The following is a 17,588-nucleotide window of genomic DNA, read 5'->3' on the forward strand; positions in this document are numbered from 1 at the left end:
AAAGGGACGTTCACATCCAAAGCTATGCACACAAAATGCAGTAGAAACTCAGAAAGTCAGGCAGTATCTATGGAAATAAACAAACAGTCAATGTTTCGGGCCAAGACCCTCCTTCATGACTGGAAGAAAGGACTTGGCCTGAAAATATGATATTTTACTCATTTCTGTAGATCTGCCTGACCTGCTGAGTTCCTCCAGTATTTCGCTTGTGTTGCTTTGGATTTCCAGTATCAGCAGAATCTCTCGTAGTTATGTTTACATCCAAATTGGCATAGGCAACTGGCATCTATCAGACATACCTGGATGTCCTGAGGACATCCTTACCAACTATTAGTTACCAAACTATTAGTTCACTACCAACAGGATTGAGTATGCCAATATCACATGCAGGAATTGTGTATAATGGAATCAAATTGGAGTGCTAACTTCCTAAAACTAGACATACCATACCATGACAATTGCTGATTTTCACAAAATCCATGTTTTAAGCAACAAATATTTGTCATGAAAATAATGCAGATCCAACTTTAACTTATCAATGCACTATTATAGTTACAAATCTGTTGTCATGAATTACATAAGTCACTCAGTGGTTAATTTCATCACTTACTATCTGCCTGATGTATTTCTTCACAAATAATAATAATTAGAAACATATATATACACTACAAATATTAATGAAAAAAACTGAACAACCTTTTTATGCAACATTAACACAATCTTTCCCAATTTTAAAACAGAATAAGCATTAAAATCTATTAGATTTTATTAAACATTAATGACAAATAAGCTGGTAGAAATGATGCCTTTAATCATTTAAAAAACTTAGAACTGTGACAATTTGTTGACATATATTAGATTTCGTACAGCTCAGACATACCTTAGGAATGGGGCATGTATTACATTTAATTAAGTTCAATTTAACATTAGTTAAAGCAGGCTTCTTATTATTACTGCGACTTGTGTAACACCCTGGGAAAGGTTTCACTGCTAACGTAATGGTCTTTCTGTAGAAGCGGTGTTTGGGTGATGGTTAGTGATAACGGGTGCTTTGGAATGTGAGCTGTCCAATGAAAGGAGAGCGTTTTCGTGTTGTGTGTCTGACACCAAGGTGGTTTGGGTCTTTTATTCGGCAGAAGATAGGGAGAGAAGATGCCGGAGAGGAGAGGTCATAGGAGTGGTCTTGGAGTCAATGAAGCCCAGGGAAATCGATGGAGGATTGGCAAAGGGGAAACCGTGAGCTCCAACTTGTGCACATTAAAATGGGTCCTTTTCTTTTTCTTTTTTCTTTACTAACCCTGTAGTCAAATTAAGAATTATAAAGCTAAATCGTTAATTGTGTATGGTGCACTGTCTTGTTATTTTGTGGTACTGATTTGTAACAGGGTAACAAGTCACGCAGCATCCACCCAAACAGGAGGTTTCAGGTGAGCTTACACCTCAATCTCACACGTTCGGTGGGGCCAGAGATCGTCTTCCCTAGATTTACGCAGCCGACAGAAGCTGAGTAAAAAATTACACTTGTATGATCAGGTTGAATGAAACATTTTCTGCTTTAGACCCATGACCATTATTTGAAAAGTCAAGCAAACATTCAAGGAAACATCAAACGCCCAACATACACAAAAAAAATTGTGTAAACAGCAAAAAAAGAGCAAATAACACACAGAATATTAAACATCAAAGTGCAGAATCTTTGAAACAGTCTCAGTATACTCAGTTTAGTTGCTCTTCATTCTTTAATTTAACAATCAAATTGTTGTAGTAGTGCAGGAATGAATAGCAATCCGTATTGCTGAGTTGTACACACATAATTATGTACTGCGTCATTCATTAGTCCTCGTTATCCTTATCTTTCAGCGGTATGTGATCTGTAGTCTGAAAATAAGAATGATCTAATCTACAGGTCTTACTCCGAAAGCAGCATTAAGAAACAGGCCAGTGGAAACCAGACATGATACAACTTATTTAAGAATGAATAACTAAACTACATAAATCTCCCTTCACTTACCTTACTGATTACTTTTTCTGCCAGGGGAACTTGTACAACCTCTTGACTTGCAGCAGAATACCAACTGTTACCTCCTCCATACGTAGCTTGGTAAGCTTTCTAGAATGTTAGAAAAATGAGTAAACTTGTTTATTTATAACTAGTGACAAACATTAACGTGTACAACATAATATATTGTTAACTTAGTAAGGCAAATAGTCATATGCTACCTCACTGATCAGATCCAGATTGTTCCGTGCTTGAAGAATGCCTGGTGGTAAGTGATATGATCCCTTCGTTTCATTCCAGTCTTTAGTATATTGCACCTGCAAACCAGAGTAATAAAGAAAATGCTTTCATATCTGTTTGTATATTTAAAAAACAGTTCCCACAGAGACAAGAGAGAAAACACCAAACACTGTAAACTTGCAGGGTTCACATCCAAGTTTCAAACTCATGTTTGAATCTAGGCCCAGGAACAATCCTCCCTACATTGTGATAAATTTTGAAACTAAAACTTGCTGAACAAAGGCAAGTTTCCATTTTTTATATAATTTCAAAACAATTGTTACAAATATAACATGGTAATAGAAACCATAGAAACCATAGAAAAAACTACAGCACAGAACCAGGCCCTTTGGCCCTTCTTGGCTGTGCCGAACCATTTTCTGCCTAGTCCCACTGACCTGCACACGGATCATATCCCTCCATACACCTCCCATCCATGTATCTGTCCAATTTATTCTTAAATGTTAAAAAAGAACCCACATTTACCACCTCGTCTGGCAGCTCATTCCATACTCCCACCATTCTCTGTGTGAAGAAGCCCCCCCCCAACGTTCCCTTTAAACTTTTCCCCCCTCACCCTTAACCCATGTCCTCTGGTTTTTTTCTGCCCTTGCCTCAGTGGAAAAAGTCTGCTTGCATTCACTCTATCTATACCCGTCATAATTTTATATACCTCTATCAAATCTCCCCTCATTCTTCTACACTCCAGGGAATAAAGTCCTAACCTATTCAACATTTCTCTGTAACTGAGTTTCTCAAGTCCTGGCAACATCCTTGTAAACCTTCTCTGCACTCTTTCAACCTTATTTATATCCTTCCTGTAATTTTGTGAGCAAAACTGAACACAATACTCCAGATTCAGCCTCACCAATGCCTTATACAAGCTCATCATAACATTCCAGCTCTTATACTCAATACTTTGATTAATAAAGGCCAATGTACCAAACGCTCTCTTTACGACCCTATCTACCTGTGACGCCACTTTTAAGGAATTTTGTATCTGTATTCCCAGATCCCTCTGTTCTACTGCACTCCTCAGTGCCTTACCATTTACCCTGTATGTTCTACCTTGGTTTGTCCTTCCAACGTGCAATATCTCACACTTGTCTGTATTAAATTCCATCTGCCATTTTTCAGCCCATTTAATATTTGATTTTGTACAATACATAGTGTAAATGGATCTAATCAGTCAGAACCCCATTTTAAATTTCTCCAGGGTTCTATTATCTTTAACCACACAGGATCTGAAAATCTACAGAATCATATAGTACCTGTAATCATCTCTACTGCTAACTCCACTAAAGTTTGTGGCGTCAGTGAGAAAGCCATTAATTCATATGCCTTCATCGTACCCAGCCCAACTACCGAAGAGGAAGATAAGGAAGTCTGGTCCATTGTTCCACCTGAGAGAACTGCACTATCTGTACTGGGCAGCTCAATAAAAGATCATTGCCATGGAAATTCAAAGTGAATTTCTTCCAAGAGACAGGAAGAGGCACGATCTTGCAGGCCCATCCCCAGAACACACTTCTGAGTGGTGGATTCTGACCACAGTTACGGCAGGTTTCAATTCAAACAGTTATAAATATTCAGGGCCACTGTGTTATTACTAATGAATTATGATGCCCACATTACACAATAAGATCAAATTACTTACCTTACTGGCAAGTTGTCCAATATTACAGGCATGCTCAAGTTGCTTTGATTTTATATCCCACTGAAACACTGATTTGAATTTTTCGGCTTCCTCGCGGTACTTAATCTAAGTACAAAAATTCAGTAGACAGTTTATGACGATGAATTTTAAAACATATCTTTAGGGATCCTGTCCATAGTAATGCAGATGTTGCAATTTCTTTTGAATCCCACCTCATATCCTTGACATCACCTGTAGGAGCCATGTACCTATTGTCTGTCTGTATTGTATGTTGTGTTGCATGTTTATTATGGGTAATTTGTCAAGTGGGTTGGGGTGTGGTAGAAGTGAATGAGTATAATTATGTACTCTGTCCTAGTTGTTCAGTTTAGTCTAGTTGAGAGTTAGAGGCAAATGGGGAATGATAAATGATAAGGCAGGAAATTGGGGCTGAGAGGGAAATGAATCAGCCATGATGAAATGGTGATGGGCCAAATGGCCTCATTTTGCCTCTATATCTTACGGTCATAAGGTCTTAACAGCACCTCCAACGATCTCTACCACCAACAAAGTCTCGGAATGTAACTGTATGGAAGTAACTCCAAATTACCTGGTCACACATTAACCTGACTTGGAAAACTCTCTGTTCTTACATTGTTACAGAGTCTAAATCCTGAAACAAACAACCCAAATAATACATCGAGAACTCCTTCCAACATGGACTGCAACAATTCTAGCAGGCAGCTCCAATCGACAGATTCTGGCATTGTACTGGATGACTGGAAAATTGCAAATGTTACTCCACTATTTAAGAAGGGTGGAAAGCAGCAGAAAGGAAACTATAAACCTGTTAGCCTGACATCAGTGGTTGAGAAGTTGTTGGAATCAATTGTTAGGGATGAGATTACGGAGTACCTGGAGGCACATGACAAGATAGGCCAAAGCCAGCATGGTTTCCTGAAAGGAAAATCCTGCCTGACAAACCTACTGCAATATTTTGAGGAAATTACAAGCAGGGTAGACAAAGGAGATGCAGTGGATGTGGTGTACTTGGATTTTCAGAAGGCCTTTGACAAGGTGCCGCACATGAGGATGCTTAGCAAGATAAGAGCCCATGGAATTACAGGGAAGTTACTAGCATGGGTGGAGCATTCATTGATCGGCAGAAAGCAGAGAGTGGTAATAAAGGGATCCTATTCTGGCTGGCTGCCGGTTACCAGTGGAGTTCCACAGGGGTCATTGTTAAGACCGCTGCGTTTTATGATGTATGTCAATGATTTCGACTACGGCATTAATGGATTTGTGGTTAAATTTGCCAATGATACAAAGATAGGTGGAGGAGCGGGTAGTGTTGAAGAAACAGAGAGCTTGCAGAGAGACTTAGATAGTTTAGGGGAATGGGCAAAGAAGTGGAAAATGAAATACAATGTTGGAAAGTGTATGGTCATGCACTTCAGTGGAAGAAATAAATGGGCGGACTATTATTTAGATGGAGAGAGAATTCAAAACGCACAGATGCAAAGGGACTTGGGAGTCCTTGTGCAGGACACCCTAAAGGTTAACCTCCAGGTTGAGTCAGTGGTGAAGAAGGCGAATGCAACGTTGGTATTCATTTCTAGAGGTATAGAATATAAGAGCAGGGATGTGATGTTGAGGCTCTCTAAGGCACCCGTGAGACCACACTTGGAGTATTGCATGCAGTTTTGGGCTCCTTATTTTAGAAAGGATATACTGACATTGGAGAGGGTTCAGAGAAAATTCACGAGAATGATTCCGTGAACGAAAGGGTTACTGTATGAGGAACATCTGGCAGCTCTTGGGCTGTATTCCCTGGAGTTCAGGAGAATGAGGGGGGATCTCATAGAAACATTCCAAATGTTAAAAAGCCTGCACAGATTAGATATGGCAAAGTTATTTCCCATGGTAGGGGAGTCTAGGACAAGAGGGCACAACTTCAGGATTAAAGGACGTCCATTTAGAACTGAGATGCAGAGAAATTACTTTAGTCAGAGGGTGGTAAATCTGTGGAATTTGTTGCCACAAGTGGCTGTGGAGGCCAAGTCATTGGGTGCATTTAAGGCAGAGATAGATAGGTTCTTGATTAGTCATGGCATCAAAGGGTATGGGGTGAAGTCAGGGGAGTGGGGATGACTGGAAGAATTGGATCAGCCATGATTGAATGTTAGAGCAGACTCAATGGACCGAATGGCCTACTTTTGTTCCTTTATCTTATGGTCTTATGGGTAATTACAGATGGACAACAAACGCTCATATATGGTAAGCAAATAAAATAAAATCCTTTTCTGTTCTAATTAGTTGTAATTAGCTCTGGATGCATGCTTCATTTCCTTGTTGGACTTCTCAAAATTAAACATTTTCAACTTGAGAGCAATAGGAACATTATATCACTGAAGTTGAATAGATTGAGTTAAATTCTTCTTTTCAAGAAATTCTGTTATGTAAGCAGACGAAGAGTGGTGATCTGTCCCATACAAATAAACACAAACAGAAATCACTTGAAAAGCAAGAAAAGAGAGTTAACAGAGAGTAGATCGAACAATGTAGCTAAAAATTTATCAATCTTATTTACTTCAACTCTAAATTCTGGTCCCACACATAATTCGAAATAAAAGCAGAATTTCACCTCCAATAAATGGTGAAATATTGATAACATTTGATTGTATGCAGTGCCTATAAGAAGTATTCACCCACCCCCCGCCCCCGGAAGTTTTCATGTTTTATTGTTTTACAATGTTGAATCACAGTGGATATAATTTGGCTTTTTTGACACTGATCAACAGAAAAAAAGACTCTTTTATGTCAAAGTGATCTAAATTAATTACAAATATAAAACACAAAATAATTCATTGCATAAGTAATCACCCCCCCACTTTTAATATGACATACCAAATCATCACTGATGCAGCCAATTGGTTTTAGAAATCACATAATTCATTACACGGAGACCACCAGGTGCAGTCATTGTGTTTAAATTGATTTTCAAAAATACACCCATATTTGGAAGGTCCAACTGTTGACGAGTCAGTATCCTGGCAAAAACTACACCATGAAGACAAAAGAACACTCCTAGCAACTTCACAAAAAGGTTATTGAAAAGCACAAGTCAGGAGATGGATACAAGAAAATTTCTGAGTCACTGAATATCCTTTGGAGTACAGTTAAGTCGATCATCAAGAAATAGAAAAAATATGGCACAGCTGCAGGCCACCCTCAAAAACTGAGTGACTATGTCAGAAGGGTACTAGTGCGGGAGGCCACCAAGAGACCTATGACAACTCTGGAGGAGTTACAAGGTTCAGTGGCCGAGATGCACACATAACAACTGTTGCCCAGGTGCTTCACCAGTCACAGCTTTATGACGGAGTGGCAAAGAGAAAGCTACCATTGAAAAAAATTCACATGAAATCTCGGCTAGAGTTTGCCAGAAGGTATGTGGGAGTCTCTGAAGTCAGCTGGAAGAAGGTTCCAAGGTCTGATAAAACCAAAATTGAGCACTTTGGCCATCAGAGTAAACACTGTGTTTGGCGCAAGCCAAACACCGCACATCATCAAAAACACATCATCCCTACCGTGAAGCATCATGCTGTGGGGATGCTTCACTGCCACAGGCTCTGGAAGGCTTGTGAAGGTAGAGAGTAAGACAAATGCAGCAAAATGCAGAGAGATCCTGGAGGAAGACCAGATACAGTCTACAAGAGAACTGCAACTTGGGAGAAGATTTGTTTTCCAGCAAGACAGTGACATAAAGCCAAAGCTGCAAAGGAATTGCCTAAAAACAACAAAGTTAATGTCCTGGAGTGGCCAAGTCAAGAGTCCAGACCTCAATCCAATTAAGAATTTGTGCTGGACTTGAAAGGGGCTGTTCATTCACGATCCCCATGCAATCTGACAGAGCTTGAACAGTTTTGTAAAGAAGAATGAGGAAAAATTGCAGTGTCCAGATCTGCAAAGCTGATAGAGACCTATCCACACAGACTCAAGTCTGTAATTACTGCCAAAGGTGCATCTACTAAATACCGACTTGAAGGGGGTGAACACTTATGCAATCAATTATTTTGTGTTTTATATCTGTAATTAATTTCGATCACTTTGTAGAGATCAGTTTTTACTTTGACATGAAAGTCTTTTTCTATTGATCACTGTCAAAATAGCCAAATTAAATCCACTGTGATTCAATGTTGTAAAACAATAAAATATGAAAACTTCCAAGGGGGGTAAATACTTTTCATAGGCACTGTATGCACTTACCTGCTTTAGAAGAGAAAGGGTTTATATTTCCATTAAAAATATTACTATTTAAAAACCAATTAACTGTAAGATACTACATTTCATGATTTTCTTATTTTATGCATTTAAAATCGACAAAAGCAGCACAATTTCTGTTGCCATTATACCATTTTATACATTCTATCCAGAACACTGTCTAATCAATCTCCTGCCGTTTGGTCGGAGATACAGAAATACCTTAGCCAAGGCAGTAAGACTGAAAAACAGCTTCTTCCCAAGGGCTCTTGTGCAGCTGGATAAGGCTACACCCCGGCTTGCCAATGACCTTTCAGTGTTATGGACTCTCAAAGTCACCTGTCACTGGTAAATATGGGGTTGTTTTTTTTAAATTAAGCCGTACCACGAGCATTATAAATGTCTGTTCTGCACGGACTGAAGTAGCACCAGAGTCTCGTTGACTTGATCGTTCACAACAAAGTTCTACTGTATACTGTTCTATTCAGTTACTGGTATCAGTCAGAATTCATGTTGAATAGTATTAGATGGATTGAATTAGAATTAGACAAAATAAAATTCACATTGAATAGTAGAATTAGACGAAATAGAGTTCACTTTGAATAGTATTAGACGACCTTGCTCCTTCTTTGTAAATTCACACAAATGAGACATAGTCATTTTAAACAGAAAAAAAAAATTATTTTGGTTTTGCTAGTCTCTGGTACAAATTGAAATTTACATTCCAATTGTTATGGAATTAAATTAAGCCCAAACTAAAGTGCAACGGGAATAAAAGACATTATGAACATTAACAACAAACGACATGCGAGCGGGTTTGCGAAAGCTGTCGTTATATATAACACAAGAAAATAGATAAGAGTGTGCTTGCGACGAAGTTTTCGTTATTCGCCTTTCGTACCTGCACGGTTAACTTATCAAGGATCAGTTTCAATGTACTAAGTCATGGCATTTTATTTTAGCAACACAAAAACAGATTTGTGATTTGTAACTAAAAGCAACAGAAGACGATAAGAGCTAACGAGAAGTTAAGCCATCTGTATAATTTGAATTTGTACATGAAGTCGGAAGTTTCACGTCACATTTGCCATCCTGAAATAGATGTTGCCGTAACACGGACTCATTCCAAAATTTGGATGTCACCGAAAGCTACTGGAAACGTGTACTGAATCACTGTAAAACCTGTCCACTATAAAGTACTAAATTAGATACTTCCACGATTTACTAACTCATTTTTTGTTTAAACTGAAATTCTTAAAGGAGGCGACAAAAACCATTGGGACTCATTTCGAGCTGTTGAAGTGACTGGCGCCTTGAGAGATCTTTAAGGATAAAATGTTTTCACGGTTTTATTTGTGTACCCACCTCACTAGATTCGCTTTGTTTCTTTACGTTCACGTTCAGAGGAGTGTCAAGTATACTGGTGAACTTGTTGACTTTGGGGTTGTGCCTGAGAATTAAGCAAAACCATTGCACATAATTGACAAAAATGAAATTAATGGAATTGTCCCGTAAGTTCACCTAAAGTTACCCAGGCAAGTTTCTCCAATCATACAATCTATTCTTACTATTAATAGGTTGAAGAATTCCGATGGTATAAATATCTAAAATTAGAATGGCTGTGACATTGTCAGTGTACACAGGAAAAACAGAAATAGAAATTACTAATGACATTGTTTTAGTGTTAGTATTTTGCCATATTTTAAAGATACATTAATCATAATATAAACTTTCGCAAAGTGTCACAGAAGTTCCCGCTAATATTAAAAATCACTTACGCTTGACAATAAGGTTTCTTCTGATGGCTAATAAAATTGTTAACTGTTAGAATCATTTTGCAGACCTCACAATGAAAACAAGACTTGTGCCATGTCTGTGGATAGCAAAATTAAACATGTTATTGATTGTCCATAATCTTCATTAATAATGGCACTTCAATTAAAATATAGAGATTATCACTTACTTGATCCAAGCAAACTACTTTCTCCGCGGGATAAACCCCGAAACCACAGCGGGCGCACGGTGTATTCATTTTGATTGTTGATTTATAAGTCAACGATAAAAACCTTACTTTCCCCCGAGCTGTGCTTTGTGGCCCCTGCCTTTTCACCGCGTCTGTACTCAAACCTGTCGCTAGCAGTCAACAGCTTTATTTCATTTCTAATCCCGTCCTGTCCCCGCTCCTCATCCATTGGTTGGAACTATTCGTTACCGGGCTCTGATCTCCCGAATACGGCTTGTGAATGGTCATCGGAGCAGTCAATCACAGAGCGGTCCCTTGTGCAAATTGTATCAGATTGGGAGAGTGACGGTACTCAGAAATGTCTCGTCCCAAAATAGTAGGAACTGATATGATACTAAATACAATTTGACATCAACCACATGTAAAAGGGAACTGACAACATATTACCAGCAAAATTAAAAAAATCAATTCAATTCAATATCTTGAAGCACAATTCAGTTTCCTGTGGTTACTTTTTATTATTAATGGTCTCAACACATGCTTTAAAGTTGTCCAGAGTTTTCCTAAGGTAAACTACTAGTTTATTATTGTTTGTTCAGTGTGTCTAGTATTTCTTTTCATTATCATTTTGGTTATCAACTGAATATTATAAACCAATGGTGCACGCGAGCTCGATTTCAACATTTTTAAGTTCGGACATGTAGAAAGATGGTAGGGATATGCAGGGCTATGGTCCAGGTGCGGGTCAATGGGAAAAGATAATTTAGATAATTCAGCATGGACTGGATGGGGTATGACTCTATGAACATAACTGGATTAATCAATGTTCCCATTAAACTTCAGAAGATGTTGGAATCTAACAACGTCATGTTGTTAATTTAGAAGTGTGAATAGAAATAGAATCAATACACACCGTGCTCACCATAGCCGTAACATAACAACACGGCTTTCGGGGCAATGGAATGTTAACAGAAATAAATCAATCCACTATGGTTATAGTTCAAATTTTTAATCTTTACCATTTCCTAGTGTGTTCTTTCGCCTCTAAAAAGACAACTTTAGATCGGTGGTGAAAATCTGCATTGGTTTTAACACAAACCAAAATAATAATCAATTTATCTGCTTCAAACCTTCCACTATTTTGCTGGGGTTTGCTGTTCTGCGATCGGTAAAGCTGTCATTTACATGGCGTCCATGATTCATTTAGAATGAACATTGATGTGTTATGATGTAATCATAAACTAAGAGTAATTTACTCTTTAAAGTATCTACAGTAACTCTATCATGTGCATATGTCAACTTCTAATAATGGTGATTTTAGCAGATTAATGCACTGTCATCTTTTATAATACTCTGTTTTTACCAGTCAACTTAGAACATGGTCATCACCGTCATTATGTATGTATTGTATGATCATTGTCTTGACTGTGATTGTTCTTGGCAAATTTTTCTGCAGAAGTGGTTTGCCATTGTCTTCTTCTGGGCAGTGTCTTTACAAGACAGGTGAACAAGACAAGTATAAATTCTCTTCAGAGATTCAGACACAAAGTGCTGGAGGAACTCAGCAGGTCTGGCAGCATCCGTGGGATTGAACAAACAGCTGACGTTATGGGCCAAGACCCTTCATCAGGATTCTTCAGAGATTGTCTGCCTGGTGTCAGTGGTCGCATAACCAGGACGTGTGATCTGCACCGGCTGCTCGTACGACCATCCACCACCTGCTCCCATGACTTCACATGATCCTGATCCAGGAGCTAAGCAGCTTCTACACCTTCCCAAAGGGTGACCTGTAGGCTAACGAAGGGAAGGAGCACCTTACCCTCCTTTGGTAGAGATGTATCTCCATCCTGCCACACTAAGAACCTGTTAAACCAAATGATAAGAATAACAAATGAATAAAACTCCAGCATGACTTAACAGAGTTAGTCATTTAAAGACAGAGATTTAATTGACTTAGTGTTAGTGAGCTACATGTGTGTTAGACACTTATAGATAGATACTTTATTGATCCCAAAGGAAATTACAGTGTCACAGTAGCATTACAAGTCCACAGATATAAATATTAGAAGTAAAAAAGAATAAAAAATTAAGTTGCTTCAAACAGTCTAACAGGAGGGAGTCATCACTTCCCCAACTATAAGTTGAGTCATTATAAAGTTCAATGGCCGAGGGTAACAATGACCCCATACAGCACTCTTTGGAACAGCACATGATTGAGTGCAGCATTAATGAGTCCTGGGATGAACTGACATAAAACAGAAAGATTATAAAGATACTCAGCAGATCAGACAGCATCTGTGAAGAGAGAGACAGAGGTAAAGTTTCAGGTCAATGGCTCTTCATTAGAACTGAAAAGTGAGAAAATAAGCGCATTTTAAGTGAAAGAATTGGAGGATGGGGAGAACAAAGTGAATGTCTGTGATAGGGTGGAGATTATGGTTATCTGGTTACCTAAGTAAAAACATCATTTTTGGTGCCATCTAATTAATCATTAATCATTGGAGGGGTAGTACCTATGCTGAAGGGGCTTATTGTGTCCATTCTGGGGCAGCTCACTCACCTTAGTTCCCCACCGGGCACTCAGCTCTCACCTGCGGCTCAAAGTAACTGTTCACATATGACAGCGGTCACACCCCTGTACACCACTTCGACAGACAGGCTAAACCAGGTGAGGGTAGCTAGCTGGCCTCATACTCCGGTGAGATAAGGACATGCCTGTCCTAGCATGCGATGTCAGCTCATCCAGCGGACTGGGCAGATGAGATGTACACTGAGATCCAACGGCCAGGAAAGCGGTTCTGCAACGTTCTGTGGAGAGCGAAGGGCATGACACGGCGCAGAAGATGTCATGGTCATCCACGGCAGCCAAGGAAGACCCCATTTTGTGATGCTTGTTTATACCACTGAAGCTGGACTTCTGAGGCTGAGAAAGTCGAACTGCCCCAGTGCAATCGCTTTTCCACTTTAAAAGCTCTCCCACATAGGTTTTACTGTCGTCATCAGACACAACGGACTATCACCAGACAAGAATTAATCATAGCTGATGTGCTGGGAAGCATGCAAATGACCAGAAGTGAATGAAAACAGTATGTGTTAAAGACAATGATGAAAATACTCAGCCAATCAGTTCCCGTGTGCGTGGAAAGACAAAACTGAATTAATCCTACAGATGAATGGCTTTCTTCAGAACAGACCAGAAAAGGCTGATTAGCTGAAATTATTGAATTCAATATTGAGTCCATAAGTCTACAAGTGCTTAGGTGTAAGATGAGATGGTGCTCCTCAAGTTTATGTTAGGTATTAAGCTCAGGATTATATAGAAGACCCAACACCGAGTTCGGAGTGGCAGTCAGATGAAAAATTAAAGAGCAAGATGACAGGAAGAGCAAAATTTACGCAGGTGTTCTGTGAAGTGTCAAACCAATCTGCATTTGTTTTCTCTGATTTAAAGAAATTTACAATGTGGCAATGGGTACATGTACTTAATTCGATGATATGCAAAAGCAAAAACTGTCCACCAGCCTATGACAAAGGAAAATCATGAATCATCTCAACCCCAGATTTCTACCACAGGAATTCGAATTTAACCTGTTCTTTAACAGATTTGACATTGTGGCCCCTGCCCATCCCCCACATGAGTCATCTGTTGTCGGCCCCCAACCAACACATATTCCACTCTCCCCTCCTACCCCTCCTCACAGTCCCCCACCCTGCTCTCATGACTATACCCCTTTCCCACACGAGACCACCACAGTGGGCTTCACGGCTGAACAGGTGAGAAGACAGCTGAAATGTCTCAACCCAAGCAAGGCTGCAGGACCGGATGGTGTCAGTACCAGGGTGCTCAAAGCCTGTGCCCCTCAGTTATGTGGAGTACTTCGCCATGTCTTCAACCTGAGCCTGAGGCTCTGGAGGGTTCCTGTGCTGTGGAAGACGTCCTACCTCGTCCCTGTGCCGAAGACGCCGCGCCCCAGCGGCCTCAATGACTACAGCCTGGTGGCATTGACCTCCCACATCATGGAGACCCTGGAGAGACTTGTTCTGGAGCTGCTCCGACCTATGGTCAGGCCACACTTAGATCCCCTCCAGTTCGCCTACCAGCCCCGACTACGAGTTGAGGATGCCATCGTTTACCTGCTGAACCGTGTCTACGCCCACCCGGACAAGCCAGCGAGCACTGTGAGGGTCATGTTTTTTGACTTCTCCAGAGCATTCAACACCATCCGCCCTGCTCTGCTGGGGGAGAAGCTGACAGCGACGCAGGTGGATGCTTTCCTGGTGTCATGGATTCTTGATTACCTGACTGGCAGACCACAGTACGTGTGCTTGCAACACTGTGTGTCCGACAGAATGATCAGCAGCACTGGGGCTCCACAGGGGACTGTCTTGTCTCCCATTCTCTTCACCATTTACACCTCGGACTTCAACTACTGCACAGAGTCTTGTCATCTTCAGAAGTTTTCTGATGACTCTGCCATAGTTGGATGCATCAGCAAGGGAGATGAGGCTGAGTACAGGGCTACGGTAGGAAACTTTGTCACATGGTGTGAGCAGAATTATCTGCAGCTTAATGTGAAAAAGACTAAGGAGCTGGTGGTAGACCTGAGGAGAGCTAAGGTACCGGTGACCCTTGTTTCCATCCAGCAGGTCAGTGTGGACATGGTGGAGGATTACAAATATCTGGGGATACGAATTGACAACAAACTGGACTGGTCAAAGAACACTGAGGCTGTCTACAAGAAGGGTCAGAGCCGTCTCTATTTCCTGAGGAGACTGAGGTCCTTTAACATCTGCCGGACGATGCTGAGGATGTTCTACGAGTCTGTGGTGGCCAGTGCTATCATGTTTGCTGTTGTTTGCTGGGGCAGCAGGCTAAGGGTAGCAGACACCAACAGAATCAACAAACTCATTCGTAAGGCCAGTGATGTTGTGGGGCTCTCTGACTCTCTGACGGTGGTGTCTGAAAAGAGGATGCTGTCTAGGTTGCATGCCATCTCGGACAATGTCTCCCATCCACTACATAATGTACTGGTTGGGCACAGGAGTACATTCAGCCAGAGACTCATTCCACCGAGATGCAACACAGAGCGTCATAGGAAGTCATTCCTGCCTGTGGCCATCAAACTTTACAACTCCTCCCTTGGAGGGTCAGACACCCTGAGCCAATAGGCTGGTCCTGGACTTATTTCCTGGCATAATTTACATATTACTATTTAACTACTTATGGTTTTATTACTATTTAATTATTTATGGTGCAACTGTAACAAAAACCAATTTCCCCCGGGATCAATAAAGTATGACTATGACTATTATCAAAGTGAAGATCTACACTCAGCTATCTTCACCCAATTCATCCATGATGGCCTTTCCTATGTAAGTCAGAAATGGAAACATTTGCTGATGACTGCGTAATGTTCATTACCATTCTAAATTTCTCCAAAAAATGAAGCAGCCCATGCAGTGGGACATTCAGGGATGGACTGAGGCGTAGCAGGGAACATTTTTTAGTTCCACACAAAGACATCTGCACCAAGAGAAAATCTATCCTCTTTATCCATGACATTTGGTGATATCATTGTGAAGGCTCCAATTTCAAATATCTTGGAGAGTGGCAGCATAATAGACCAGCAACCAATCCAGAAGTTTGGAGAAGAAAGGACTTCAATCAGGTCCACTGCCTGAGCATAAAAGGCAGCAAAAGATCGCAAAAGCATAATAGAGCTTTGATCAGTGACCAATCAGCCTCTCGTATTTATTAGTAAGATCAAATGAAAGGAAAGCAGGGGCAAGCGCAGTGGCCATCGTCAGAGTGGACATCGTCAGAGTGGTGATCTTGAGGCTTTAGGTCTTCAAAGCTTCAGAGCTGAGAGGCTTCACACGGTGAAAGCGAAGAAAAGAAAAGCTCAAGAATTTTTTCTTCTCTTCTTTATATCTGTTCAGCTGGGACAGTAGAGATGCCAAGCAGGATAGTGCATTGCTCCTCTTGTGGGATACAGGCAGGCAGAGAGACGTCAAGTGTCCCTGACAACTACAACTGCAAGAAGTGCATCCAACTTCTGCTTCTAACAAACTGCATTGAGGAGTCGGAGCTGGAACTGGGCGAACTCCATTTGGGAGGCTGAAGGGGTGATAGATAGGACATATAGAGAGGTAGTTACACCCAGGGTGCAGGACACAGGAAACTGGCTGACGGTCAGGAAGGATTAAGGAGCCAGTGCAGAGTACACCTGGGGCCATCACCCTCAACAACCTTTGGATATTGTCCAGAGCGATGACCTGTCGGGTCTCTGGCACTGAGTCTGCCTCTGTGATCAGAAGGGAAGGCACACTATGGTGATAGGGGATTCGTTAATTAGGGGAACGGACAGGAGATTCTGTGGACAGGAATGAGATTCCCAGATGGTATTTTGCCTCTCAGCTGCCAGGGTCCAGGATACTGGACTTGGATCAAGTCCTCAGCATTCTTAAGTGGGAGGGTGAACAGCCAGAAGTCATGGTCCATGTAGGTACCAATGACATGGGTAGGATGAGTGACGAGATTCTGCATAGGGAGTTCAGGGAGTTAGGGGCTTAGTTAAAGGGCAGGTCCTCCAGGGTTGTGATCTCAGGATTGCTACCTGTGCCACGTGCTACTGGGGGCAGAACTAGGAAAATTGTACAGTTTAATATGTGGCTAAGGACTTGGTGTAGGAGGGAAGGAATAAAACGTTTGGATCACTAGGCTCTCTTCCAGGGAAGGTGGGACCTGTACAGAAAGGACAGTTTGCACGTGAACTCTAATATCTAGCTGGAAGGTTCGCCAGTGCTGCAAGGTAGGGGTTTAAACTAGAGTTAAGGAACTGCAAGGGTAAAAAGTCCTGCAAGGGCATGAAGTGATATGGGGAGAACGCAGAAGATTGGGGCTGACAGGAAATTGGATCAGCCATGATGAAATGGTGGAGCAGACTCGATGGGCCAAATGGCCTAATACTGCTCCTATATCTTATATACATACATATATACAAGATTGACATGAACTAGATATTTAACTGGATCAGCTGGAAAATACTGCTGAAGGGGCAAACCAGAATCTAGGTATCTTGCATAGGGTGTTTAACTTCCCAGCTCCAGAAATCCATTCCACTGGTAAAAATGCATACAGCACTGTGCAAAAGTCTTAGGTGTATATACACACCAAAGGATGCTGGGAATGGTGAGAGTGGAGCGCCGCGGGAGGGCTGTGGGACGGGTGGCAGAGAAGGAGTGCCAGAGGCAGGGTGGGGGATAATAGACAATAGGTGCAGGAATAGGCCATTCGGCCCTTCAAGCCAGCACCACCATTCATTGTGATCATGGCTGATCATCCACAATCAGTATTCAGTTCCTGCCTTATCCCCATTACCTTTGATTCCGCTATCTTTAAGAGCTCTATCCATCTCTTTCTTGAAAGCATCCAGAGACTTGGCCTC

General features: G+C 41.1%; 1 protein-coding gene across 2 annotated transcripts in view; it reads right to left on the minus strand.

Moving 5' to 3' along the window:
* The window catches only part of nrap (nebulin-related anchoring protein), a 119,342-nt gene extending 109,034 nt beyond the window's left edge, over positions 1-10,308 (minus strand). For both annotated transcript variants that reach the window (XM_063071983.1, XM_063071982.1), the window contains exons 1-6: positions 10,141-10,308; positions 9,956-10,050; positions 9,543-9,627; positions 3,936-4,040; positions 2,221-2,316; positions 2,012-2,110 (exon numbers count right to left, since the gene is read on the minus strand). In XM_063071983.1, the coding sequence (XP_062928053.1) occupies positions 2,012-2,110; positions 2,221-2,316; positions 3,936-4,040; positions 9,543-9,627; positions 9,956-10,050; positions 10,141-10,209 (549 nt within the window). In that variant the 5' untranslated portion in view covers positions 10,210-10,308. The remainder of the gene's footprint in view (positions 1-2,011; positions 2,111-2,220; positions 2,317-3,935; positions 4,041-9,542; positions 9,628-9,955; positions 10,051-10,140) is intronic.
* Between the last annotated feature and the right edge of the window lie 7,280 nt (positions 10,309-17,588).

Source organism: Mobula hypostoma, chromosome 19 (genome assembly GCF_963921235.1).
Source record: "Mobula hypostoma chromosome 19, sMobHyp1.1, whole genome shotgun sequence".
Taxonomy (NCBI): Eukaryota; Metazoa; Chordata; class Chondrichthyes; order Myliobatiformes; family Myliobatidae; genus Mobula; species Mobula hypostoma.